Here is a 26,799-nt window from a genome sequence, read left to right as displayed (position 1 = left end):
CCTGGAGGAAGTGAGGCTAATCCCAAACAGGAAATGAGGCAGCGGGCTCACTTTCTTTGCCCGACACCCTCTGGGGATTTAAGATGAGGCGACCCTTGGAGATTGATGGAGACGTGCAGTCAGATGCGTCTGCGTTTGTCACCAGGCTTGTGTGGCTCTTCACGGTTTGGAGCCTTAAGTTCTAATTTCAGGACGTCTGAAGATCGGCTGGCCGTGGCCCTGCTGTGTGGACGCTGGGACATGGGTCCCGTCAGTGTTAATGCAGCCTGTGTTTCTGTCTCCGGCTAGAACTGCATGGTGATGGCAGAGCAGAGCCAGGTCTGGATCGGCTCCGAAGACTCGGTCATTTACATCATCAACGTCCACAGCATGTCTTGCAACAAGCAGCTCACTGACCACCGTGCCAGTGTCGTGGAGTTACTCGTGCCCGAGGGAGAGAAGGTGCCCAGGTGAGGCGTCTGCTCTTAGCCCCCGGCCTCCAGCCAGCATGGGAGCCCTGCGGGCCAGCAGAGGTCAGAGCCCACGGCCTGCGTCTGTGTGGAGGGACCCACTGCTGTCGTGCTAGGCCTGCTTCAGGGCGTGTGTGCTGATGCGTGGGCCCAGTCTCCTCTGGGGGACGTCCCGGGGATACTGAGGGCTTGTCCCTCCAGGGGGAGTGGTTGGTTAGTACATTCTCACCTTTCTGAAGTTACAAGTCTGGATTTGAGGGAGATCTGATTTTTCACATTGAATAATTTTATTTTTTTTTAATGCAGTTGTACCCCTCCTAAGCCCCTAGTTTTTTTTAAATCTCGTCAATTCAGTATACAGGGAACCTTTCTTCCCTCGTATCAGGCACTCCATTGGCTTAGACATTTCTAGTGACTTTTAAACCCATTGTATTGGACACACCGTGGAAGGTTCTGAGTGGAGCACTGCCTGACTTCCTGTCCCCCCTAGGGCACACTGCATGACTTCCTGTCCCACCCAGGGCACACTGCCTGACTTTCTGTCCCACCCGATGGGCACTGCCACCTGCCTGTCCCCCCTAGGGCACACTGCATGACTTCCTGTCCCACCCAGGGCACACTGCCTGACTTCCTGTCCCACCCAGGGCACATTGCCTGACTTCCTTCCTGTCCCACCCAGGGGACACTGCCGCCTGCCTGTCCCACCCAGGGCACACTGCCTGACTTCCTGTCCAACCAGGGCACATTTCTTGACTTCCTGTCCCACCCAGTGGGCACTGCCACCTGCCTGTTTCAGTCATTGATGAGGCGAATGAGCTCTGGAATCCCCCAGATGCAAGAATACGCTCAGACATCATTGAGTTGTGTCGGTGTGGAGCTCCGCCCACAGGATTTTCAGTGGCTGCTTTTTCAGACATGGGTTGCCAGGCTTTTCTTCCGAGGCACTGCTGGTATACTTGATCCACCACGCTTTGGGTTTCCATCTGAGCACGTTACTGTGTGTTCATCTCAAAGGGTGGATCAGCCCTTCAGTGGGCTGTGCCGGTGCTCCTCATGTCCCTCCTCCCACTCTCCAGCCTGGGGTGTGATCAGCAGAGAAAACCAAGACCATCAGCCTGTCATCATGCCTGTATGTCCCCAGGGCTGTCCCTCTGTCTGTGTCCCTGACTCACAGTGACCTGCAGGGCAGAGTAGAATTGCCCACAGGGTTTCTGAGACCCCGTCTTTATGAGAGCGGGATGGCCTCGTCATTCTTTCATGGGACGGCAGCTGGATTTGAACTGCTGGGCTTTTGGTTAGCAGCTGAATGCTTTATCACAGTGCCACCTGAGTTCTTAACTCACGGAAGGAAGGGAGGGTGAGAACGCCTGTACAGGCTGGAGAAGGTCAGCTCTGTCCTTGAGCTGCGCAAGCTGATGAATTGCCCTGTTTATTCTTAACAAAGAAAAGAAATAATATTTTTACAGTGTCAGCTCTCCGAGCTGTGTGGACGCCCCACTGAGAACTGGGCCTGGTGCACTTGGGCTGGGCAGCAGGAGGCGCCGCCCACCAAGGAAGGGCAGGACCCCTGGGACCCAATGGCTGGTATCCAACGCTGGCCACTCCATACTCGGCCCCCTCCTATCCAGGCACCGGCTGGCAGGTGGAATGTGCCCAGACCTGCTCGGCTGGGATGGGAGACCTGAAACCAGATAGGCAGGGAGTGGGGTGGGAGTGGCCCCTGGTCCTCGGTGCCCTGTCCTCTGGGAGTGCTGACCGTTAAATTGAGCAACTGTCTGCTGCTGGGTGAGTCAGTGGTCTAATAACGACATTAGAGTTTACACAGAAGTCCCCTTACAGTGTAGTCCCCTTACAGTGACAGGAGGCCACGTCCCTGGACAGCCCTGTTGTCTAGGGCTGCACTGGCTCTGCGCTCAGTCGGTAACTCAAAGGTCACAGGTTCAAACCTACAGAGGCACCTTGGCGGAAGGGCTTGCTGAGCCGCTTCTGGGGAGGCGTCCACTAACCCTGGGGGGACAGCGAAGGTGAGAAACTAAAGAAGTGGCAGCCGAGGAAGGGCAGGAGTGTCCTCTCAGTGACGCCACCTGCAGATGGTTCAGCTGACACTTCAACCCCAAGCACTTCCAGTCTTAGAATCTCATCTCTGCCACAGTGAGCTTTGTCAAAGTGGTAGATACGTGGAGCAGGGATCAGATGTCATTTTTGGTGAATTGTAAGTACTGGTAGATTGCATCAGGTACCAAATGTTGCCACATGCCGTGGGTTTTCCTGGCATGGCTGGCTCTGCACGCGTGAGTGGGTCTCTTGTTGCTGGGCCCGTCTGACGGTGACTCTCCTCTCTCCCCATGACCGCGCTGCCCGGGCACTCATGCCCAGCGAGGTGTACTCCTGCAGCCGGGACGGGACGGTGCTGGCGTGGAGCGTGAGCACGCTGAGGGTCACCAGCAGGTTCCAGCTGCCCGGCCGCTCGCTGACCTCCGCCCGACTCCACCAGGGCCGCCTGTGGTGCTGTAAGTCCTTGGCCTCCGGGCCTCTAGGGAAGGAGATCTGGTGACAGGCCCCTGGGACAGAAGTGGCTTCCTAAACAGGGGTGATGTTTTATTTAGTAATGGGGTGATTGTCTCCCTGTTGGCACTGGGAGGCTGAACACTGGCACAGGCAGGGCAGGGGCAGCCAAAATCTGTGTGTTTAGAGAAGGTCCTTATAATGCCATCATCCAAGACAGACCCTTCCCCAGAGTCCAGGCTGCTGCCAGGCGTGCCCGCGGCTCCCTGGGGTGCGGTCCATGCACCGTGGGATTGGAGCTGGCAGCCCTCTGCCCAGGTTTTACTCACATCCAGTGTCTCTTTCAATCTCAGTCCTCTCTTGTGTCTTACAGCTCTTTGTCCCTGAGTGTACATGTCCAGCCTCCATTACCACCACCAGCTCCTGGGGTCCTCCTCGACTCCGCCTGGCGGTGCTGGAGCATTTTTCCCAGGGGTGGACCTGGTTCTGGTGTCCCCAAGCCAACTCTGCCCCTGGGCCTTGTTCGCTCATGTCGATAGGTGGACAGGACATGTCCTCTCTGCTCTGCACACACAGGGGGTGGTGAGAGTCTGTGGACTCAGCGGGAATCTGCCCGAGCACCCTGGAGACTTGATGGCCTGCGTGGCCCCGGGCTGTGTCTCTGACCACCGTTGAGCACAGATGTGGTCTACAGCCAGCCGTTGGCCTGGTGTCCATGGTGAGATGGGCTGTGGTTAGAAGTGTCTTTTCCTGTGGAAACGAGTCTTATACAGGCAGGTCTCATTTTATTGTGATCAGAGATTTTGCTTTATTAACAAATTGAGGGTTTGCAGAAATCCATGTGCAGCAAGTCTGTGGTGCCCTCTCCACCCGAGCTGTGCTCCATGTCACACTGCGGTCATTCTCAGCATGGGCCGTGCGTCCGTAATGCTGTTGCACATTACAGACCAGGGTCAGCGTGACGTTTATACAGCCAGGAAACCTGAACATGTGTGACGCACTCTCTCTGGCATCCACTTTTTGTTGTCCTCTTGTTGTGGTGGACCGTCTAGTCAAAACCGGCTCACAGCTGACCCCCCAACAGGTTTTCAGAGGCTGTAAATCACACAAGGGGAGATTGCCCACCTTCTCCGGGGAATCTGTTAGCAGATTCGAACTGTGTGCATCGGCCACCAGCACTGCATTTAGGGCAGTGGTCTGGATTTGAACCTGCAATAACTCCCAGGTGCCCGTGTGCAATAAAACACAAGTGTACAGATTCTTGTGTTTGACACAGGATTGGCTTCTATTCCAAGTGTCCTCAGACTTTGAAGCCAGAAATGGTTGTTGAACTTAGTCAGGTGCTTTTTGCCGCTTCTGTAGCTCAGGTTGCTCTGGTGCTGATGACCCAAAGGTGGTGCCTGTCTGGGGCCCAAATCCATCAGCGCGTCCTCAGGAGGAAGATGGGCAGTCTCCTCCGATGCCAGATGCGACCTCAGAAACCCCAGGGAAGGCCAGCTCTGAGTCGGCCCTTGAAGGTGGTGAGTCAGGGCTGTTGGAGCCGCTGCTGTCCTAAAGGTCAAAGGCCTGACCCAGCCACTCACAGGAGGAATGACCCCTGACCCTGAGAGGCTCTCCTATAAAGACTGTGGCCTGGACACGCTGGGGGGCAGGCCCACCCACCCACCCTGGGCTACAGACTTGATGGCAGTGAACTGCTGTGAAAGAAACCATAGTAACCTGGGCAGGCAGAGGCTGACTCCAACCAGCTTCACAAAGGGGCCTGTCTGGTCATTAACACGTACAGCACCGAACAAAGAGCTACACGATCAGATGTGGCCCCTGCACCTGCGCCTGATTCTAATCCAGTGTTCACTGTTATCATTGTAAATGCACTCACCGGCTTCTAGTCCAGTGTTCATTACAGATGGACTCACAGATTGACTATAGTCACAGTAGTGGGGTCATTAGGGAACATTAGGTTAGGGAGTAGGGGAGACAAAGGCTATTACATGGAAAAAAATCTAGGCTTAGTGCCTAGCAGCCCCAAACCATGTCAACAGCATGACAAATTCCTGTTAGTTCAGACAGCAACACAGTCAACAAGTGAAACTCCAGGTTCAGTCCAGCGACACAAATAAAAGAAGTCCCTGGTTGCCTCCGTCGTCCACAGGCTTTGTCTCAGTCAGCAGTCACAAGTCAGCTCTTCCTTCATCGTCCAGCAAGCAGAACCTTTCACGCTGGCTCCGTCTCCAGGGCTTCATCAGGCTCTACCTTGCTATAGTCTGGCCACTTCTCTCTCATGGTGGCCACACAGCTGTTGATGTGGGAGACCCTGACCACTGGTGAACCGTGTGTCTACTGTTGAGGCAGCTGGAGTCTACGCCCCAAAGGGGCCCAAGGCAATGGTTAGAAAAGCCATTTTCTTTTCTTTTTTAAAAAATAAAATTTTATTTGAACTGTTATTTTTTTTTTAAACAAAAATTTTTCTTTTTCTTGCTGTGTACCGTCGAATCAGATCCGACTGGCACAGGAGGAGATTGCCCCTCTTTTTCCAGCAGAGCATCTGGTGGATTCAAACCCTGTGCCTTCAGGATTGCAGTGCAGTTTCTTGTCACTAGGCCTCAAGGGCTCCTGTTAATTGTGATTTTAATGAACATTTACAGAAAAGTTAGATTTTCCATTCATTCGTTGTTGCACATTTTACCCCCCTCCCTCCCTTTTCCCTTCCTTCTTCTCCTTCCCCCAGTGAACATTTTTAAAAATATTCATTGTTCCACTGTGACCTCCTGTCCCCCGCCCCAGTCCTCTTTGCAGTGATATATCTTGTTGTAACACCACATTGCCATTAGTTGTTCGAGGTCAGTGTCAATCATGGTGACTCTGTAAGTGCAGCATGCTTTGAAGGTTTACAAAGCAAGTACTGGAAGCCATTCGTACATACAGTTTTATAACATGACCTACAATTCCACTCTTTTCCCACTTCTTCCCTGTGATTCCCATTTCCACCAGTCCTCCTGTTCCACGCCTTCCTGTCTGGAGGCCTCAATCCCAGGCCAGATGCTGCTCTTCTGAACTCACATAGTTGGTCATTCCACAGAGTGAGTGTCTCCCTGATGTTACCAGTCCTCTTACTGTTTAGTCTTTTTCTGTTTTACTAAAGCTTTATCAGTTTTACTAAATGTTTTCAAAGAAACATTGTTTGTCTGGGGTGTTTACCCATGCTGGCTTTTGTGTCCCCGATTTCTGATTTTCTTTATCGTCCCATCCTCTCTTGTCTTTGGATTTTGTTTGTTTCTCTCTTTGTAGTCTATTCAGTTGCAAGTGTAGATTATTTTAAAGTTTCTCTTTTCTAATTTATCACTGTAGCTGCACCCCACAATTTTTTATTTACTTTTGTTTCCATTGCCATGTCGCTTGGAGTAAGTTCTAATTTGGCTCGTGAATTCACCTCTGACTCACTGTGATTTGGAAGTCTGTTCCTTGATTCCGTTATGGAGCCTTCTTCAACTGCCTCTTTGTTTTTGACTTTTGTTTCAGTTCCTTTGTCTCCACAGAAAACATTATGATCTTGATCCTTTCAGCTTTACAGATCCGCCTCTGATGGTGTATCTTGGGAGGATTCCATGTGATTTAACAAGAATGTCTTTTCCCTAGTTGCTGGGTCAGCATTCTAGACATGCGATTAGATAAAGGTGGTTAGCTGAGTTACTCTGTTTATTACTTTATGACTGGCTTTATTGTCTGCTTATTCTGTGGATGACGGAGGAATGAGTGTTAAAATCTCCTGCTTTAAGAGTGGATTTCCCCTTCTCCCTTTAGCCTCGGCAATCTCTGTCAACAGCACTTTGAAGACTGTGATGTCCTTTGTCATGAAATAGCTCTCTCTATAGTGAAGCTTCCTTTGCTGGTGCTGCTGCTAAAATAATCACACCAGCACGTCTTTGCACAAAGATCCTTCCCAAGATTTTGTTTGAAGACCATCCTGTCTTTATAGTGACCATGACTCTTCCTGGCTGCTCCATGCCGGGAGTGATCACAGGTCAGTTCCTTGATGGGGACGGCCTGGTGAGGATGCCATTGTACCCCTGTAGCTGTAGACTTTGGACTACGGCTTACACCAGAGGATTTTATCAGTGTGAGATGTCTTGGTTCAGATAAGAGGATTGTGGTTGTAAGAAATACCCTGGATAGCCCTGGTGCAGAATCATGACCAACCATGTAGGTTCAGCATGCATGTTGATAAATACTTTCACTGATTACCATTTTATATTTGTGAGAAGAGTTTATGTGTCATTTACTTTTACTGTAAAAATAGTCAACTAATAACATGCAATAAATATTTCCTGAGAAAGAAAAAAAAAAAAAAGAAATACCCTGGATAGGAGATACACTAAGACTTGAGTGGAAAATGGGCAGAACGTCTGCGATTTACTCTGAAAAGATTCAGAAGAAAAAAAAAATCAGACCGACCATGAACAAATGATAAAGCAAGGGTCAAAATGTTCTTGAAACCTTCCTGGCAAGTTAGAAATTAAAAAAAAAGTTACTTAAAATATTAGTGTAAGTTAGCAATCTATCAAAATTAAAAAAAAAGGTTACTTAAAATATTAGTGTTCCCTTTGTAAACACCTAAAGTTGGAACTTGGTTGTGGAAGGGGGAAGAAATCCAGTCTTCACAATCTTTTAATTGGGGAATTCATCTATTTGTTTATTGCATAGTTGTTTTGGAATAGAGTTCATACACCAAAGTGTTCGCTCATTAAAGGTACACAGTGCAGGGCTTTACGTGTGTCAGGGTTGTAGCCTTTCTCCACGTCTGTTCAGTTTGTATGCTGGACAAATAATTTGAGAAGCTGGACCATATGAAGTGACATCCGGGGTGGAGGAAGACTCAGCAGCCTGGTAGGTGGATGACACCACCTTGCTTGGCATTTGTTGCAGAAGATAAAACACTTCAATAGGGATCACATCTCAACATCAAGAAGACAAAATGCGCACCACTGGGCCAATAGGCAGCGTCATGAAGATTAAGGAAAAAAATGAGATTGTCCAAGGTTTCTTCTTACACTCCGCAGTCAACACCCAGGGGTGGCAGTGGCCACGGGTGGCACAGGGCAGGACAAGGTTTCTGTGCGTCGCTCGTGGGGTCACGGGAGTTGTAATCAACTCGCTGGTTGCTGGCCACCACCTCCATCACTGCGCTGTGCTTGGGGATGTTTTTATTATCACCCGTTAGCACTGGCCCTTCATCTTAGGGACTTTAAGCTTTGCTTGTTCTGTAAAATGAAGCTGCACCACACGGCCCTCTGTGCCTGACCTCTCATGTATTACATCTTCAAGGCGGCCAGTGTAAAGCTGTACTTCATCCCTTCCCTTCTCGCCTTATACCCAGGAGCTCGGGGGGTGTAGTGTGTAACAGGACCTGGCTGCTAATCAAAAGGTCAGCAGATCAAACCCACCAGCTGCAGCTGGAGAATGACAGGCAGTTTCCTCCTATAAAGATTTGCAACCCCAGAAACACGGTGGGCAGAAACACTGGACAGCAGCGGAACACCATTGCGCTGTGTGACTGGCCATCTTTTGTCCACTTACCTGCCCGTGGACATTGAGGGGTGGTCTCACCTTTTGGTTACTGTGCATAGTGCGGCTAAAAGTATGTTTGTATGACTCCTTTTCTCCCTCAAGTCACAGCACCCTGGCTGCGCAGTGGTTAGTGCCTCGTGGGAGAAAGACTGGGCAGCGTGCTTCCGTAACCTGACGGGCAGTTCCCCGTCCTGCAGGGGCACGGGGAGTCAGGATTGATTTGATGCAAGTAGGTTATGTTACTGAAGGAGCCCTGGTGGCATAGTGGTTAAAAACTTAGATGATAACACAGAGGTTGGAGGTTCGAACTCAGCAGCAGCTTTACAGGAGACAGAGAAGGCAGGCTGCTTTCGTAAAGCTCACAGGCCTGGGGTCCTGGGAGTGTCCTGCTCTGCCCTGCAGGGTCCTGGGGGTTGGTGAGCTTGCTGTGGTCCTCTCTGGAGTCGTGGTGCTGTCCCTGAGGACTGTGTGACTCTGTCAGGGGCATCTTTGATGAGCAGACTGATGGGGAGTGACACAGAGGAGAGGCAAAGAGCCACCGCTGGCACCAGCGCCAGTTCTGGGAAGGTGGAGTGCGTTCTGCTGAACCCCCTCAGCATCCTCTCTGAGATGTTGATTGTGATGGCTCGTAGCTCTTGACGAGGGTGATGCAGGAGAGGACGGGGCAGATCCGCTGCTGTGAGTCACACTCGACCTAACAACAGCTGTTACCATTTTTTTTTAAATCACTTTTGTAGAACGGGAGCAAATGCAATTATTATTATTAATTTTGTACCGTCAGATCATATCTGACTGGTCACAGGAGGAAACAGGCCCTCCTTCTCCAGCAGACCATCTGGTGGATTCGAACTGTGTACCTCTGAGATTGCTGTGCAGCTTCTTGCCACTAGGCCACCAGAGCTCCCTCAAATACAATGTTTTCTAGTCAGTTGGCCAGGTAGCTGTGTTCCCAGCGTCGCAGTGAGTACGTCTGGGGAAATATCTGTTCATTGAAACATGTCAAGAACCGTTCTTTCTTTCGATTCCTGGGTGATTTTCATAATGCCTTCAGTGCAGCGCGAACGTCTTACTTCATTACCATTGGTTCTTTTTTTACAAAAGAGGATATCCAAGTGACCAACAAACACTTGGGAACACATTGTTGTTACTGTTGCCAGATTCATTAGTTACCTAGGAAATGCTAATTCAGAACACAATGCAGTACCCCTATGCACACACCGCAAAGGCTGCAGTACAATATTTTATTTTTTAATAGAATTTGTTGTTGTTGTTTTCCCTTTACCCACCCCTCCCTCCACCCTTCAAATTGTGTGATCCTATGATTAAACCCCTGCCCGTCCTCACCTCTCTGTTCCTACCCTCCCCCTCTTGTATCTTCATAGACATTTTACTATTTTTTCATTTCTACAGTAATGGTCTCATACAGTACTTGTCCTTATGGGACGGAGTTAGTTCACTCAGCATAATGCTCTCTAGTCCCTCCCAAGTTATGTAGTAATTTTAGAAATCATTGCTCCTGAGTGCTGCATAGTCTTTCATCGTGTGAATGTACCACAGTTTCTTAATCCATTCTATTATGATTGGACATTTGGGCTGTTTCCATTTTCTTGTAATAGTGAATAACGCTTCTATGAACAGGGGTGTACCAATCTCCATTTGTGTCTCAGTTCTAATTTTCTTGAGGTATATTGCAAAGGATTCTGAAGCTTTGTCTGACATACTTTGGGCATGTTGCAAGGAGGGACTGGTCCTTGGAGAGGGACATCATGTTTGGGAGGGTGGATGGGTGGCGCAGGAGAGGAAGACCTTTGATAAGATGGATTGATTCTGTGACTGGAGTGGTGGGAATGAGTGCGTTTGAAATGGCTAGGTTGGCACAGGATAGAACGGCGTTTAGAGCTCTTGTACATAGGGTCACTATGAGTTGTAAGCGACTCAGTGGCACAAAACAACAACAACATATCGCAAACAGTGGAATAGCTGGGTCATATGGTGTTTCTATGTTCACTTTTTCGAGGAAACGCCAAACTGTTTTTCAGAGTGGTTGTACAATTTTAAAATCCCACTAACAGTGAATAAGAGATCCTATTTCCACATTCTCTCCAATATTTATTGCTTGCTGTCCTGTTAAACTTTGCCACTGCTACTGGAGTGATATGGTATCTCATTGTAGTTTTGACTTGCATCTCTCTTATTGACAGTGATTTTGAACATTTCTTCGTGTGTCTGTTGGCCGTCCACATGTCTTCCTCTGTGCAAAGTCTTTCCGTGTCTTTTGCCCATTTTGTAATTGCGTTAGTCTTTTTCTTGTGGAGGCCCAGGAGTATTCTGTAAACTTTTGTTATGAGATCCTTGGCTGAGATGAGATTGCCGAATGTTTGTTCCCCAGGTGGTTTTTACCCTGTTGGATAAAGTTTTTGATGTGCACAGGGATTTAGCCTTTACAGGTTGTATTCATCAGTTTTATCCTCTCCTGGTTGTGTAGCCGTTGGGTTTTTGATCATGTGGTACTTCCTGAAATGGTTCCATGCTGACCAACGCTTTTTGGTATAGTGACTGTGTATTTCTTCTATCTTGCTTTGATGCTTCCTGCTTCATTCAAGAATTAGCCCATTGAATCCTTCAGTCTTGCAACTCGAGGCTTGAATTTGTTCTCTTCTCTCAGCTTGAGAAATGCCGAGCATGTTCCTCCCTTTGACCTTTGGTTTAATTCTTTGCTTTGTCTCTGGAGCTGCCCTTTGGGAGCTCCCACCCAGCTCTCCCCCCTTCGCTGTGCCTGATCCTCGTCCTGTGCCCCTCAGGCACGGGCAGCAGCATCGTGGTGGTGACAACCAACGGCTTTCTGCGTCAGGAGCTGAGAATTGACAGCTTTCACAAGGTGGACACCTCGTTCCTGGGCTTCCAGCTGATCCCTGAGGTGCTGTGGGCTGGCGGCACGGCGGGGGGCACTGTGGAAGGTGCAAGGGAATGCAGTGTGGGGGGACACCATGATGGGGTGCAGCAGTGGGCACAGTGGGGGTGCAGGGAGGTGGGGTGTCACATGTATACAGTGTGGGGGACACCATGATGGGGTGCAGCATCGTCTGTGCTTACAGCAGGAGCAGCTCTGGGCTGCCTGTGTGGGGTATAGTGAAGTCTACATCTGGACCCTGCAGGACCTCTCCCAGCCCCCACACAAGGTCGCCCTGCAGGACTGTGCTGAGGTCAGCTGTATGCTCAAGGTCAAAAGACAGGTGAGCTCTTGCCCCCCCCAAAGTGCCTGCCTGGTTCCCCTGTCTCCTGAGTGGGAACGGGCAGCGTGAGCCCCTCATGGGGCAGCAGCCCCGGCCATGGCTGAGGCCCCATCTCTCCCCGGCAGATCTGGGTGGGCGGCCGGGGGCTGTCGCAGGGACAGCCGAAGGGGAAGATCTACGTGATGGACACTGACAGGAAGACTGTGGACAAGGAGCTGGTGGCTCACACAGACACGGTGATGACGCTGTGCTCGGCCGAGGACCGCTATGTGCTGAGTGGCTCTGGCCGGGAAGAGGGCAAGATTGCTATTTGGACTGTGGAGTGAGCGGGCAGCGGCTGCAGGTGGGTGCATTTACGGTGGGGTTCCACTTGACTGGAGGGGCCGGGCTGGGATCCCACCTTGTGGGCCCCTAGAACCACCAACACGCTTTCTCCTGGACTCTCCAGCTCCCAGATTCAGTTGTTCTGAGAATGTTTGGAGTCAGGGTGCTTCTCAGCCAGCAGGTGGTCTCATCTAGAAAGTTCTAGAATCCATGGCCAGGGCGAGAACCAGAGCCAGAACAGATGGTGCCTGACCCCATGATGACCTGCACCCTCCTTCCTCCTCTCCTTCTGCAAGCAGAGACTCAGCCCTGGGTGTCTGCCAGGTCCGGGTACACATATGGGGGACCCCAGGGCCCCACAACCTCACTTGGACTTCTGAGAAGTGGGGAAGGGGTAACTCAAGAGAACTTTGGGTGGCACCTCACCCAGGCTGGTTTCTCAGGGAATGTGTGGCCATGTCTGCCCAGCAGAGGGGACAGTCCTGCCTCAGGCCATCGGCTGGGCCTGCCAGGACACAGGACTTTTTCTTTGATTTTAATAACACATTTTTATCATGAAGAAACCTGGAGATCACAAAGCTGCCTTCAGAAGGCAGGCCTTGAACACACCTGGTGACACAGGTCACTAGTGCCGCTGCCTCCACGGAAGAGCCACCACCGCACCCTCAAGACCCCAAGTGTGCACAGATGCCGCACGGTTTAGACTAAGGAAGGGCGCGCTGCCTTGATGTCTGTGTACTCACAGGAGAGGGCGCTCGCACATTTCTGTCACGGTTTTCAGACTGGTTCTGGAAATGATGGGAAAGGTGGTTTTGGTGTGCGTGCTGGATGTCGAGGGGTGCCCTGGCCAGCAGGAGGCCCAGGCTATGGATACGACACAGGTTGGCCGTGGGCTCTACACCGGGTCTTGGGCTCCTTCTCCCATGTGCGCTCTGAAGACACTCTGGGCCCCAGGAAAGCTGCCCCCTGGGCCATGTGTCCGCAGCGGCTCTAAGAGGACAGAGGGGCGCTGGCATCAGCTCCATCAGTTGGAGCTCAGCTGTCCTGGGATACTGAATCACTAACTAATGTTCCTGTAAATCCTAATCTTGGGTTGCTGCTAGCTTCTTTGAACTGGGTAGAGGCAGGCTGGCCCAGTGGAGTCTGCTACAGTCTTGGAAGGAAGTCTAGCCAGCACTGAGGAGCAAGAGGTTGAGTTTTGCTTCTGAAAAATGGAAATGAACTTGAGTGAGAGACTGTCAGAAGTACATTGTCAACTATTCAATGTCACACACACATAATGAGGTGTTTTAAGCTCATTTCTATTAAATCCTTTTATTTAATGTATGCTGCCTAACGCCTGTCATTTGTCCAATATGGACGAGTCTCCACGTTGCTCTTAACTCCAGATCCACATTCCTTGGGGCATTTCTCTTTCATTCTTGGAGGTGCTATCCAAGATGAAGGTGGAGAGTGATGGTGGGTGAGAAAACCAGGCAGGGAACCTGGGATGTCTGGGAGGTGTACATTTATAATACGCACTTAAGCTGCAAATCTTCACCACTGGACAACAGGCCAAATCATGGGAGATGAAGATTGAAGTTGTTGGTGATTTCATCGTGCTTGGATCCACAGTGCACATCCTTTGTACCAGAAGCCAGGAGGTCTGGAGACATACAGAATTGGGAAAGTCAGCTGTCAGGGATTGCTCTGAAGTCCTGAAGAGCAATGATGGTAGTCTAAAGACTAAGGTGTGCCTGATTAAGGCCATAGTCTTTGCAGTCACTTGCTGTGGAACTGAGAGCTGAAGAGTGAATAAAGATGACAGAAGAAGAGATGCATTGGAGTCGTGGTGCTGGGGAAGAGTCTGGATAGTCCACGGATGGCCAACAGAATGAACAGATGCGGCCGAGAGGAGGTGCAACCAGAATGTGCTTTGGAGGCAAAGATGGCAAGGTTCATCTTGCATAGTTTGGACACGTTGTTAGAAGAAAATCTGTGCCCTGGGCTGGCTGGTTTGTAAGCTGGGGACGCTGATGGGGACATCTGAACACAAGACACTGATCTGTTCACTGCTCGGGTGGGGGGGTCCCAGCTCCCCAGCTCAGGCTGCAGCGGGAAGGTGCTCACCGGGGCTCAGTGTGAGCTGTCTGTGTGAGCATGTATGTGCTGATCAGCACATGTGATCATCACATCTGCCACACGGGTCTGAGTCCGGGATGTCCATTCCCAGATCTGTTCCAGAAATGGACTAAGAGCTCTTGTCCTGCACCAGTGATCAGAGAAAGAACTGGAACCAAGGGGCCCATGGACACTAGGCCGCCCACCTGGTGGGATGCAGCCTCGCTCAGCTTTACTGTTCCTGTCTCTGTGTCCTACCTGTCTGTCCAGGCTCGGCTGGACAGAAGGGGCTCGGCTAGTTCACAGTGCACTAAACTGAGATTGTCATCTTCCCAGGAGTGAGGAGGGCCTTCTAGCACCCAGGTTCTCTGCTCCCAAGAACTGCCCTCAGTGCCCCAAACACCTAGGGACGGTGGCCAAGGCTCATGGAAGGAAGGACAGGGGGCAGAGAAGCTCAGGCAGCCATTGTAGTGGTGATAACTGCTGCTGTTAGCTGGGCTCCAGTGTCCGGTGCACAGGCCAGCTCCACCACACTCAGGGAGGCCAGGGGAGTCCTCTGGGCCCCAGGGCTCAGGCAGGTCTCCTTCCCTACTACCCAGAGTCCAGTCCAGAAGCAGCCCCTTCCAGGAGTGACTGACAGACATGGCTGGCTCCTTCCAGCAGCCCGCCTCTGGGGACACTCACCCTCCACCCCATAAAAGCAGACACTCATGCAGTGTCCATGTCCAGCACATAGGCACACAGTGCCTTTTCCGAAGCTGGCAGTTTCTGTCATCAGAGGGAATGGGCGAAGGCACAGGTGGACAGGCCTGTGTCCCTGGAGAAGAGGCCCTGCCCCTGCAGTCCCTAGCATGGCTCCCCTCAAGGTGCTACTGGCTTAGGCCATGGGGACTTGTCTGAAGCCATGGGCCTGAGAGCTGAGGCCCCAGCCTAGCACTTGCCTGAAGCGTGGCATTATGCACGTGTGCACACACGCACCCACCCCTCACACACCACCTCCCATCAGAGCCCCAGCCTTCATGTCCTCAGGACTCCACGCCTGGCTGGCTTTAGTCGAGACACCAGGTTCCACCCACCTCCTTTGTTCTCATGGAAGTCTCCTTTCGGTGTGTAGTGGGGGGCTTCACGGGGCGGGGGAAGGTCAGCTAACACTCACAATGATTGGGGGCCTGGCTGTTGTCTGGACAGCTACAGTGGCTGGGGAGGCAGCTCTGAGACCCTAAAGCCAGTGGAGGGCCGCCTGTCCCCATGGGAGAACCCAGGCTGTCCCAGTGCCACCCACACGTCAGCACATCAGTTCACTGAGTCCAGCGTTCTTCACCTCGCAGCCCCCACACGAGGCACCCCCGACCTCCCAAGCTACCTGGACACAAGCAGACCCTCCTACAGCCACAGCCTAGCCCAGCACATCAGAAAAGGTCTTTTAAGACAGTCAGAGAGTTCAAGTAGTTTATTTAAAAAGTTTCATTTCATCTTGAAATATATATGTGTGTGTGTATATATATATATATATATTTGCTTTAGAATGATATTGCAGCATGATTCACATGCACTTTAAAGTATTTTCTTTAAAAAACATCAACTTGAGGCAGCAAAAGTATGACGAGGGTCTTGAGTGACTCACTGTCCAGTGCCGGTGGCCTCTCGCGCTCCTGGCCCAGGCCCAGCGGAGTGTCCACTGCTGAGTCGGAGACGTGTGGGATGCAGACAGTTCCTGACAGCAGCAGAGGCCACGGGGTCCTGCCAGGTCCAGGTCTGACAGCGCAAGACCAGGTGTTCCAGTGGCTCTGATTCTAGCAACGGGCAGCATGGCTGGCAGGAGCATCCGGGAGGGCCGTGTCCCTGGTGCCCAGTGGCTGCCCTCACCCCGAGGTAGGCCTTTGTGGCGTAACATTCAAGGGCAGTGCTGTGACAGGGACTCTGCTCCCGAGACTCCCCCACAATCGGTTTAAAGACGGATGAAAGTGCAATTGAAGAGCTGACATCTTCCTCCTCCGGGCAGGATGGGTCCCGCTCTGGGAAACACGTTGGGGGCTGGCCGCCGTGAAGAGGACACCACGAGCGGCAGCGAGGCAGACATGCACACGCTCACACACGCACGTCCATGCTCTCACACACACACACACACGTGCTCGCAGGCACATGGCAAAGCTGCTGTGGACCATGCCGCTCCCCACCACCACCACTTCTCCCCAGGTCCATAGGGGTCAGTGTCCCCCAACTTTGGTGTGGTTGACAGCCACTACTGTCTAGGAAAAGACAGCCGAGTGAAGGACTCAAAAGTATCGTGGGGAGGAGAGAGGCTGTCTTTTAAGAAAAACAGTTCTGAAAAAGAATTTCTTCCCAAGAAGAGTCACAAAAGACACTTCTTAACAGTTACAGCACCAGCAGAAGGGGGACAGCTGACTGTGCCTCAGTGCCCACTGGGCTCCCCACAACCCAGAGAAGGGCCTTGGCCCCAGCAGCTCACCCATCCGAGGTGGCTGAGCCAAGCCAGCGGGGGTGGGGTGGGGTGGGCAGATGTCTACACCCCCAGCTGCTGTCTGGGCAATGCACAACCTTTCTTCCTAAACTGCTTACTGCCTACACAGAATATGTGGTTTGTCATGGAAAACATGCAGAATAACATACCTGCAGAATGAGACGAGAGCTAAAATTACCAGGTCTTTTTCAATTTAAAAAAAAAACATTAAAAATTATTTTTTTAATTGTGGAAAAAAGTAATTTGTGGGGTGTTTTTTTGCCTCGTGGCTGAACCCACCCTACAGCTCAGTGCCTCCACTTGCCAAGTTGGCTCTGCGGGCCCAGAGTGACCGTGTGGCCGCCCCCTGGAATGTGTGTCACGGGCGTGCTCAGACCATAGACTCCGTCTCCACGGGGCCTGGACTGTCCTCCTTCCGCGAGAGTTTAAGGACAGTGGGCTTCCCGTGGCTCTCGCTGGCCGGCTGGGTGGACAGGCCCTTCTGTTCCTCCTTGGCGTCTTCAGACACATCAGGGTAGATGACTAGGAACGTGGCTGTCAGGAAGCCCAGGAAGGAGCCCACAGAAGCCACCATGGGGATGACGCGGACAGTGCCCACGGCGTCCACCACGCCGCCCAGGGCCGAGGCCACCAGGATCTGGGAGATGTAGACCTGGCAGGAGAGGATGGCGCAGTCTATGCCGAAACCTCGCTTGGAGTTGCCGGGGCTGTGGTGGACGTACTGCAAGAGACGACGACGACTGTGTGAGAGGGCCAGGCCCAGAAACCTGCTTCCCAGTGACCACTGCTGCCTGCTTTCCTCCTCAACCTGCCCAGCACTGAGTGGACAGCGGGTGAGAAGTTCTGGATCACCAGAGAGGCTCAGAGTGGAAGTGACTTCTCTGACCCACCAGGACCCAGTTCCCGGGGGCTCTGGGGTGACCAGGCTGGTGGGAGGGGCCGTGTGAGAGCCCCTTACCACCCTCCTCAGCACGGACCCTCCCTTTTCAAACAGTGCAGCTTTCCTTCCCCTTTGGAAGAAGGATCAGGAAAGAAAACTGGTGCAGCTGTCTCTGCTCCTGTTAGACTGAGGGAGCCAAGTCTCCCTTAAAACTGTTATTATTCTAGAGATACTGAGAAAGTGTCACCAAGAAGGAGAAAACCAGAGGGGAACTCTACATTGGAGATGCGAGGGTCATCGCTGACAGGCTGGGGGGAGCCTGCTGGATCTTGTGGGCCTGGCCCTGCACCCCCTCTGCTCCCCACCTACCTGTCCTCTGGGGCTGCCTCAGCCTTGCCCTGGCAATGCCCCCATCCCTCCACTTCAGTTTCCTGGTTCTGGCTTGTCCATTTCCGCACCTGACCTCTCAGTACTGGCCCGCCCCATCCCCCTAGCTCCACCTCCTTTGGTCCTGGGCTTCTCCCTCAAGCCTCTGGTCCTAACCCCAGCACCCCACCACCTTTGATCTTGTGGTGGTACCGGTGCCAACCACCTGCTCGATCTCAGGGTGCTGGCCGCCCATCTGATACATCTCACGTGCCAGCCCCGCACACCGCTGGATCTGGACATGCAAGCCCCGCCCACTAGTCTGAGCATGTGGCATTGGCCCCGCCCACTGGTTCGAGCTCCTGGTACTGGCCCCGCCCACCTGCTTGACCACAGGGTCCCAGCGCAGGTGCACCCCACCCACCTGCTTGATCTCATGGCACTGGCCCCGCCCACTGGTTCGATCTCCTGGGCCCATCCACGTGCTGTGCTCCTCATACTGGCCCCGCCCAATGGCTGGATCACGTGGCACTGCCCCGCCCCCCGGCTTGAGTGCACCACCTGCTTGATCACCCACCTGCTTGATCCCCTGTACTGACAGGCCCCGCCCACCTGCGGGAGCTCCTGATGTTGGCCCCGCCCACTGACCGGATCACGTGGCACTGCCCCGCCCACTGGTCTGACAGGTGGTGCTGGCCTCGCCCACCAGCTCGACTGCACCACCTGCTTGATCACCCACCTGCTTGATCTCGTGGTACTGGCCCAGCAGTGCGTAGGGGCAATAGGAGATGCTCATGGAGACGATGCCCATGGTACTGATCATAATCATGGCGACATAGACGTTGGCGAACATGGCCATGACGGCCGTGCCGATGGAGAAGCCCAGTGTGCCCAGCACGTAGATGACCCTGATGCTCAGGTCGTAGTTGTCCAGGTACTTCTGTAGCAGGGCTGCAGGGGCAGGGGGAGGCAGTGAGGGCGGCCCCAGCCCACCTGCTGACTACCCTCCATTCTCCATCCACACAGTCTGGCCTGGCCTGTCCAGGGCACTGTCCCTACCATGGCCACTCACCTGAGCAAATAGCACCAGTAGCCGCGTAGATGACCAGCCCCCAGCAGCCCATTTTCACCCCGTCATTGTAGGCCTGCCAGGACGTGGAGTTCGAGGGTGCCTGCTCAGAAACAGAGGTGGGTATGCTGCACTCTCTGGGCACCGGAGAGTTTCCAGGTCAAGGGGAGGTGGGCTGGGTTATGTGTCCCAGGAGAGGGGACAATGACACTGGCCTGCAGGACCCCCACTCTTCTGAGTCTAATCGCTTCTCGGCCTTTTGGCTAAGATCAAGTGTAGGATCTGAGTCTAGGCCTATCCTCCTGCTGACCACCACACACAGTACAAGGAGACTGCCTCTCAGCCTCCCAGCTTGTGCCCTGCACAGGCACACTGGCCAGACCTTGAGGTGAGATCCTGTAGTGGGCAAGGAGAAGCCTGAGAAAGCGCTGTACTGGTGTGGGCCCAGCGGGCTCCCACCCACTGAGTCCTGCTGGGAGCGAAATGGACCACCAAGGTCTAGGGCGTCTGGCCCCAGGGAAGAGGACTGAAACCACTCTGCGCACAGGCAACTCCAGCCCCCAGCCCATGGACGTCCTCAGGCGTTCTCAGAGGGCCCTCACCTGGCCGTGCTGGGCCGTTCCCCAGCCTCTCACCTTGGGGTCCCCCTCGAAGATGACCTGGCCCATGAAGTCAGTGTAGAAGACGGCTTCGGCGATGACGGAGAACCAGGTAAGCAGGTGGCAGAGGCAGAGGCGGGTCAGTTCAGCGGGCATCTTGAGCATGGACAGCCAGAGCAGGCGCACGGTGGTCTCGCCCTCGCCCTCCTCGCTCTCCGTGTCCCCGCTGGACGTGGTGGCGCCGCTCTGGTTGCGGTGCCGACTGCGCTGTCGTTGCCGCGTCTGCAGCTCATACAGGTCATTCATGCTGCGTGAGGACTTGATGAGCACCACCGCGTTGGCACGCCGGAAGCGGTAGCGGTGGGAGCCCACCTTGCCGTAGTAGGAGAAGGTGCTGGAGGCCTGGCGTCGGAAGGCATGCCGGCGCCGGCGCATGGAGCTGGCCGCGGCCGAGGGCTTCAGGTCAGGGCGGGAGTAGGCGCCCAGGCCATCCCTTGGCGGGGAGCTGCTGCCGTTGGGGACCTTGGCCTCGTCGGCGTGGTCTCCAAGCAGCACGGTGTCCTCCTGGATGCCGTCCCTGAGGAAGGTGGACAGGCGGGGCAGCCTGGCCTTGGCCAGCTCCTGGCTGGTGCTGCGAGGCGTGTTGGGGTAGGAGGCGTCATGGAAGATGGACGGCTCGATATCATGCAGGAAGAGCAGCGCGGGCTCCATGTCCAGCGTGGCGTCCGGCACGTGCAGGACCGAGTCGCTCTTGCTCCGCACGATGTCCACCTCGAGGTAGTCCAGGGCCAGATCGTGCTCCGACTGTACCTCATCCGGGAAGAGCACGGAGCCGTCCGGCAGGGCTGCGTGGGGCGGGGGCCCCTCTGCCTCGTCGGGGCGCTCCTGCTGGGGGCTGTACTGCTCCTCGTCGATGCTACACAGGTGGAGTACCACGGACACCGTGAACACGATGGCCGCGAAGAAGAACAGCACCTGGTTCTGCGTCCTGAACCAGCTGCCAAGGAAGGTCTGCGTCCAGTCCAGGCCGCCCAGCACGTAGCCGATTGCGCCCCCGAGGCCTGTGAGAGCAGGGAGCACAGTGAGGGCCACAGTGGCAAGTGGACAGGACAGAGAGGATCAGGAGGTGGGCGAGGGGTCCACTGGAGAGCCCAGAGGCCACTGCAGGGTGCTGTCCACTGCTCACAGTCACACCCCTGTCAGGACGCAGGAGCGGGACAGGAGACAACGAGAATGTGCAGGAGGAGCTGGCAGGGCCGGTGTGGGAGGCCGCTCCTCCCAGGGGGTCAGTCCGTAAAGCAACACAGGACTCAGCGAGTCCAGCAGGAGAGGCCAGGGCTGCCCTGTGTTCTCCAGACCATCCTGATGCCAGCGCAGCTCATCCCCCACCCCCAGGCCTGGCCCCTCGCTTATCCCAGGTCCCATGTGCTAGACAGGACAGTCAGGACCCTTCCCAGGCCGAGACCCCACGGCTCTGCCCCTCCTCACAGCCGTGGTGGTCACAGCACAGACAGCAACCCCAGCCTGGTCGCCGAGGATAGGCTCAAGTCACTGGGACCCCACTGTCCTGACAGCCCCACAGTGCAGGGGGCTCTGCCGGGCGTGGAGGCCTCGGCTTACCTGCAGAGAAGGCGTGGATGTTGAGTGCCATGTCCTGCTCCTCACTGTCCACCACGTCCAGCAGGTAGGCACGGATGGGCCCTTCTGTGGCATCAGCACTGAAGTCGAGGACCACTACTCCCAGCACCGTAAGGACAATGCCAATGGGCTGCCGGTTGGGAACATCGCCGAGGGCCAGACCTGTGGGGCAGACGGTCTGAGTGACCCCCAGGAACAGACACTCCCGGCCCTTCAGAGAGAGACACCTGCTGTGTTCAGATGTGGTGACTGTGCCGGGCTGCTGTCTACAGGTGCCACATCCCTTACCCTTCAGGACAGCTGGCCCTCCTGACCTGGCCATGGCACAGTGGCCATGGAGGAGGCAGCACCATGGTGTCTGCCTGGGGTGGGCTCTGGCGGGCCGCCTGGGGTCCTCCCAGGGATTTGGGCTGAAGCAATGACCCTGCAGAGGGGGTGCAGCTCAGGGGAGGGGTGTTTGGAGGGGAGTTAACACAAAAATGCACCTGCTGCCCATATTGTGGGGACGGCCCTCACCCACCCCAGCAGGGTCATGACCACTCTCCCCTAAAACTGTTCAAAACCCCCCTTCTCTGCCCCTTCCCCAGCTCTGAGCCCAGGCACGGCCCTTCCTGGAGCCTCCTCGGCCACAGCTCTGGGCACCCCTCCTGAGCACCTCCACCTGAGGGTGCTGGCTGTGGGCAGCCCCGTGTCGGCTGTGCCAAACTGTGGCCAGAAAACAAGGTGGTTTGCCACATGTTGACCGGTGCCCATTCCCATGTGTCTCCCCGGTTCCCACGTGCAGTCGTTGAAGACGACAACAAAGAAGGAAAAACAAAACAGCACGTGGGGTGTGTGAGCCGAGCCCAGCGTGGGGTTCCTGTGCTGTCGGCTCCGGGAAGCGGAAGCTCGGTGATAAGGAGGAGATAACGGGGAACTGCAAGCAGGACGCCGTCCAGATACAGCAAGGCCTGAGGCGGAAGCGTTTCCCTGTGAGCCAGGTCCCGCCGCTTTCCCACCACGGCCACTCACCGATGGCCGAGCCGTTGAGGAAGAGTGCTACCCCGAAGAGGACGCCAATGCACAGGGCCAGGATGAAGGGGCGCCGGCGGCCCCAGCTCAGGGTGCAGCGGTCACTGGCCGAGCCGATGAGAGGCGTGAAGATGAGGCCGAGGATGGGGCTCAGGAACCAGGTGAGGCTGTAGTACTGCTCCGGAAGGCCTGGGGACACGCAGGCGGTCACGTGCACGCACGGGCAGAGCGTGCGGCAGGTCAGTCACACAGAGAGAGAGAGACACACATACACACACAGACCCCCCCCACAGGCAGAGTGTGCAACAGGCCAGTCACACACACACACACAACACAGGCTCTGGTCACACAGACAGTCACAGATGTCACAGGCCAGTATCCTCTCTCTCACACCCAAAGAGAAAACACACACACGTCATGAAGATGCATACACCAGTCACACACACATGCACAGCCCAATCTCTAGCTGTATGTCTGTCTGTCTGTCTCTCTCACATCTTTCTCTCTCTCTCTCTCTCTCTCACACACACACACACACACACAGGCTCTGGTCACACAGACAGTCACAGATGTCACAGGCCAGTATCCTCTCTCTCACACACAAAGAGAAAACACACACACACACACACACACACACACACACACACGTCATGAAGACGCATACACCAGTCACACACATGCACAGCCCAATCTCTATCTGTATGTCTGTCTGTCTGTCTCTCTCACATCTTTCTCCCTCTCTCTCTCTCTCTCTCTCTCTCACACACACACACACACACACACACTCTCTCTCTCTCTCTCTCACACTCTCTCTCTCTCTTCAGGAGTCTGAAGGCCAGGCCTGCCAGGGTTCACCCGCTCATACCCCACTCTGCTACTAGGAAAAGCTGGGCAGGTGGGCAGAGAGGGGCGGTCGTCAGAGCGGGGAGCTCAGCCTCGATCTAAATGGTCCACCTTGACCCCACACCGCACAAATGTCAGCAGCGGAACTGGATACTGGCTGAGACCTGCTGAGTGGACAGACACTTCCAGAACCAATCTGCTTCAGCTGGGCAGTGCACACAGGCCTGCTTCCTCATCTCTGGTTGCGGAGTCACTCTGAGGGGTCAGTGCTGGAATGGCCAGTTATGCTGCCATGGTCCCCATGTCAAGGCCACATTTCTCAGAGCTGTCCAGACAGGGCTGTAGCGCTGCAGCCCTGCCCCTGCCGTCCCCGTAACGGCCGAGAAGCCAGCGAAGGGCCAGTGTACAGAGCCTGCAGGGCTATCTGCACCTACACTTGTACGTGTACACACACACCTGCTCATGGCCCTCACACACCTGCACCATGGACCGAGGGCCGGGCTGGATGGCACCCGGCTCTGCAGCTGACCGAGGACTGAGTGTCCACACACAGTCAGTGAGATTTGTCGAAAGCCTCACCTTAGCCTTCAGCCCTTGGTCAATGTCATTTGCTCACCAGTCACTGCTGGTGGTGACCACCATGCAATGGCCACCCACCTGCCCAAGCCCTACAATGGTCCACATGTGACCTGAGGTGCTGGCCAAGAAAATCCCATGGGTCAGCCCGTTTCTCTAGAGAAAGCCCAGATCCGGGGCGGGCAGATGCCAGACAGCTAGCTCGGTGAGAAGGCGGCCGCCCCGTGACCAGCACTGGCGTCCTCAGACGCGGCATTTCCAGCCCAGCCATAAACAAACAGAACTGCTCATAGTAAATAATTTTGTTTTTTTCCAGGCATATGCTGGACAACAATGGTGGGACCAGGAAGGCTGCTGGTTCACAGGAAACGCTGGCTGTGTCACTGCGGCCGGGCGGGGAGGTTGTGGCTGCGGTGAGGGGCGCACGGCACGTGGGCAGCTCTATTCCCAGCGCCATCCCGCTGAAGTGGTTCTGGGGGTGGGGAGCTGACGAGTGTTTAACAAAAGATCCGGGTGGGAATAGGAACTCGCATTTTTTCTCTCAATAGACAAAGCCTCCCACACTGAGATAGGTTATGTTCCAAAACAGAAACTCCACGATAAGATTCAACCCGTGAGAACCAGCTCCTGGTGGGAAAAACTGGGCATCCCGGGTGACCTCTGACAGACTGGAGCAGGAGGCTCTGGAATTGACTGCTTCCAGGGCCATGGAGTGGAGGGAGGGACCCCTGGAGGGGAACAGAGAAGACAGGGACAGAGGGAGCCCAGGAGTGGGATGAAATGACAGGGGGGAGAAGGGAGCCCTGGAAGGGCACGAGATGACAGGGACTGAAGGCCACTCAGATGCTCTCCTTGGGCTCCTTGTGCAGGGGTCCACAGTGAGTGTCCGCTGAGGAGGCACGTGCGCGCATGGTGCTACCATGCCTGTGAGAACACGCGTGCACACACACTGCTCAAGCAGCACCAGGCAGCCCCTCACAGGCGAGAGGTTTGGCGGCAGAGGAGAAGGTCTGAGGAAGCCCACCACGGGAGGGTGGTGATCAGAAGATGCGAGGAGATAAGATTCTTGTTGTGGGGGAGCATCAGAAGGTGCTGGGATGATACTCTCGATACAGGGACAGGCTCACTCTGTCACTTCCTTTCCCGTGGGAGTGATGACATCTGTCCCCGGGGGACCTCGGGGCTCCTGCGCGTCAGGTGACGATGACGGTTAGCCAGCGGCTACTGCGGCCCAAGAACAGCGGAGCTGAAGCTCACAAAAGGGTCCAGGAATCTGATCCTGGTGGCCCATCTTGGTCAGAGAAAATGTCCAGGGGACAGGTGGATGGGTACCAGACTCTGCCCAGATCTCAGGTCCCGGTTAGGTTAGGTGCTGTCCCTCTACTGTCCAGGAGCAGACACTGCTCACTGGTGCCCAGGACTCTCCCGGGGGCAGTGTTCCTGCAGCCCCACTGGGGCCTGTCCTCCCCATCAGGAGCGGGACGTGGGGCTCTCTGGCTCGTGAGGAGGCAGACGTCCATCCACACCGCCCTTTCAGACTGTGCGATAAGCCAGCATTTCAGTGATGACAGAAGCGATGTCATCTTAGCTGGACAAGGACTTGTATGGCTCTTAGGTTGGGACTCCGGGAGCTTCCTGAAGTGCACAAGAGCACGTGTGTCGGGGAGCTGCGCCCCTCAACTGGAGCCTGTCTGGGTCTGCCCCCCCAACATTCAACATACCCGAAGCCAACTCTTCAGTGAAAAATCCCCTTTCAGTGAGCACCCCCCCCATGCTGGCCAGAGACCCAGGAGTCACCAACGAGTCACCACAGTGGGGTGGCTTCCAACACATGCACCCCCAACCTCACCAAGCAGGGCAGAATTCAGACCTCAGGGGACAGCTCAACGGTGTACCACATAACCAGGGAGCTCCCAGAGCATGGGGTCATCTACCCTGGACAGACGACATGCAAGACATGTGGACTCCACGCCCAGCTCCACTGGGCCTCATCGGCTTTCGTAGGGAAAGCTCTTAAGAAGGATGAGGACTCAATCTTTGCTTTCAGCCCTGTCAGGGCAAAGGTCCACTTCGGCCCTCAGGTTCCTGCTGATGACAGTCAAGTCCCTTTCAATACATGGCCACCTGGCCGCCTTCCAAGTCACAGGGGGCTGGGGTGGGGGCTGCAGACCACCAGACCTTCCCTCTAAGTCACAGCGATCAGGGAGCAAGGGCATCAGGTCCTTGAGTTGCCAGATGGACGCCAGAGGCCCAAGGACTCACAGGATGTACGTGTAATGTGAGGTCCTGGCTAAGGTGAGAGGGGAAAGCGATGGAAGGGAAACAGGAATTGTCATTTATTGCCTTTGATGATGACATTTAAGGTTTCCACGCCTCGGTCCAGCTCCAGAGGCTCTCAGTGGTCCGTGCCAAGCAGCTCCAGCCCAGCCTCACTCTGGTCCAGGGGTCAGAGCCCACAGCAGAGTGCTGATGTCCCAAGGTCTGAGGGCCCAGTGCCCAGATGTCCATCTCACCCTATGCTAACAAAGTCAGGAACCACAGGGGAGTCACAGGCTAGGTTGTGGGGTTCCTGTCATGAACCCCCACTTTACCTCTCAGGAGATGGGTGGGCAGCCTGATCTGTGGTTTTTAGAGAAATAAGGCTGTGATGCACCCCAGCCATTCTGTCCTGCCCTGGGACCTGACACAGGGTCTCTGGAATGATCTGTTCCACATACCCAGGCCCCTGCTGCATTGACACAGCAGTAAAGGTGGCTTGAGGTAGCACCTCTGTCCTCTGTCCACCCTTCACCACACACCAGCATCTCTCAGAAGCAGAATACATCACAGTCTGCATCTGCTTCAGAAAGTTCTGGAACCTATTTGGTGGGATCTCAACTCCTGGGCCTGGCCTCTGTCCCCATACCTGGGCACCAGGTGGTCTGACCCTCACACTGACCCAGGTGTGGCCCCTCCAGGCGCTCAAGGGTCTGAGAGGCACTTGCCCTCCTCCTCTGGAGCACCTGGTCACTCCAGTGGCCACCACTGCTGCGCAGCCCACTGGCCCTCCGGCCGAAGTCCCAGGCCTGGTAGTGTGCATGCTTGGCAAAGTGGATGGCACTCCTGACTGCATCCGTCCTGTCCCGTCCTCTCCTCTGCATGGACCCTCCGTCCTGTCCC

The 26,799-nt window shown here is 54.7% G+C and overlaps 2 protein-coding genes across 2 annotated transcripts in view; one reads left to right on the top strand and one right to left on the bottom strand.

Moving 5' to 3' along the window:
* Positions 1–12,078, top strand: part of DENND3 (DENN/MADD domain containing 3) — a 75,160-nt gene extending 63,082 nt beyond the window's left edge. Inside the window, exons 19-23 of the mRNA XM_006879262.1 lie at positions 289–449; positions 2,826–2,959; positions 11,321–11,436; positions 11,615–11,752; positions 11,878–12,078. Of these exons, the coding sequence (XP_006879324.1) occupies positions 289–449; positions 2,826–2,959; positions 11,321–11,436; positions 11,615–11,752; positions 11,878–12,078 (750 nt within the window). The remainder of the gene's footprint in view (positions 1–288; positions 450–2,825; positions 2,960–11,320; positions 11,437–11,614; positions 11,753–11,877) is intronic.
* Positions 12,079–17,028: 4,950 nt separating this feature from the next.
* The window catches only part of SLC45A4 (solute carrier family 45, member 4), a 21,163-nt gene continuing 11,392 nt past the window's right edge, over positions 17,029–26,799 (bottom strand). Inside the window, exons 2-7 of the mRNA XM_006879261.1 lie at positions 22,222–22,410; positions 21,193–21,372; positions 19,609–20,633; positions 18,977–19,076; positions 18,644–18,855; positions 17,029–17,379 (exon numbers count right to left, since the gene is read on the bottom strand). Coding sequence (XP_006879323.1) covers positions 17,029–17,379; positions 18,644–18,855; positions 18,977–19,076; positions 19,609–20,633; positions 21,193–21,372; positions 22,222–22,410 — 2,057 coding nt within the window. The remainder of the gene's footprint in view (positions 17,380–18,643; positions 18,856–18,976; positions 19,077–19,608; positions 20,634–21,192; positions 21,373–22,221; positions 22,411–26,799) is intronic.

This window comes from Elephantulus edwardii, unplaced genomic scaffold (genome assembly GCF_000299155.1).
Source record: "Elephantulus edwardii isolate Elephantulus edwardi_28Jun2011 unplaced genomic scaffold, EleEdw1.0 scaffold00003, whole genome shotgun sequence".
NCBI lineage: Eukaryota > Metazoa > Chordata > Mammalia > Macroscelidea > Macroscelididae > Elephantulus > Elephantulus edwardii.
Note: the sequence above shows the minus strand (reverse complement) of the source record. Positions and strands in the feature narration are given on the sequence as shown.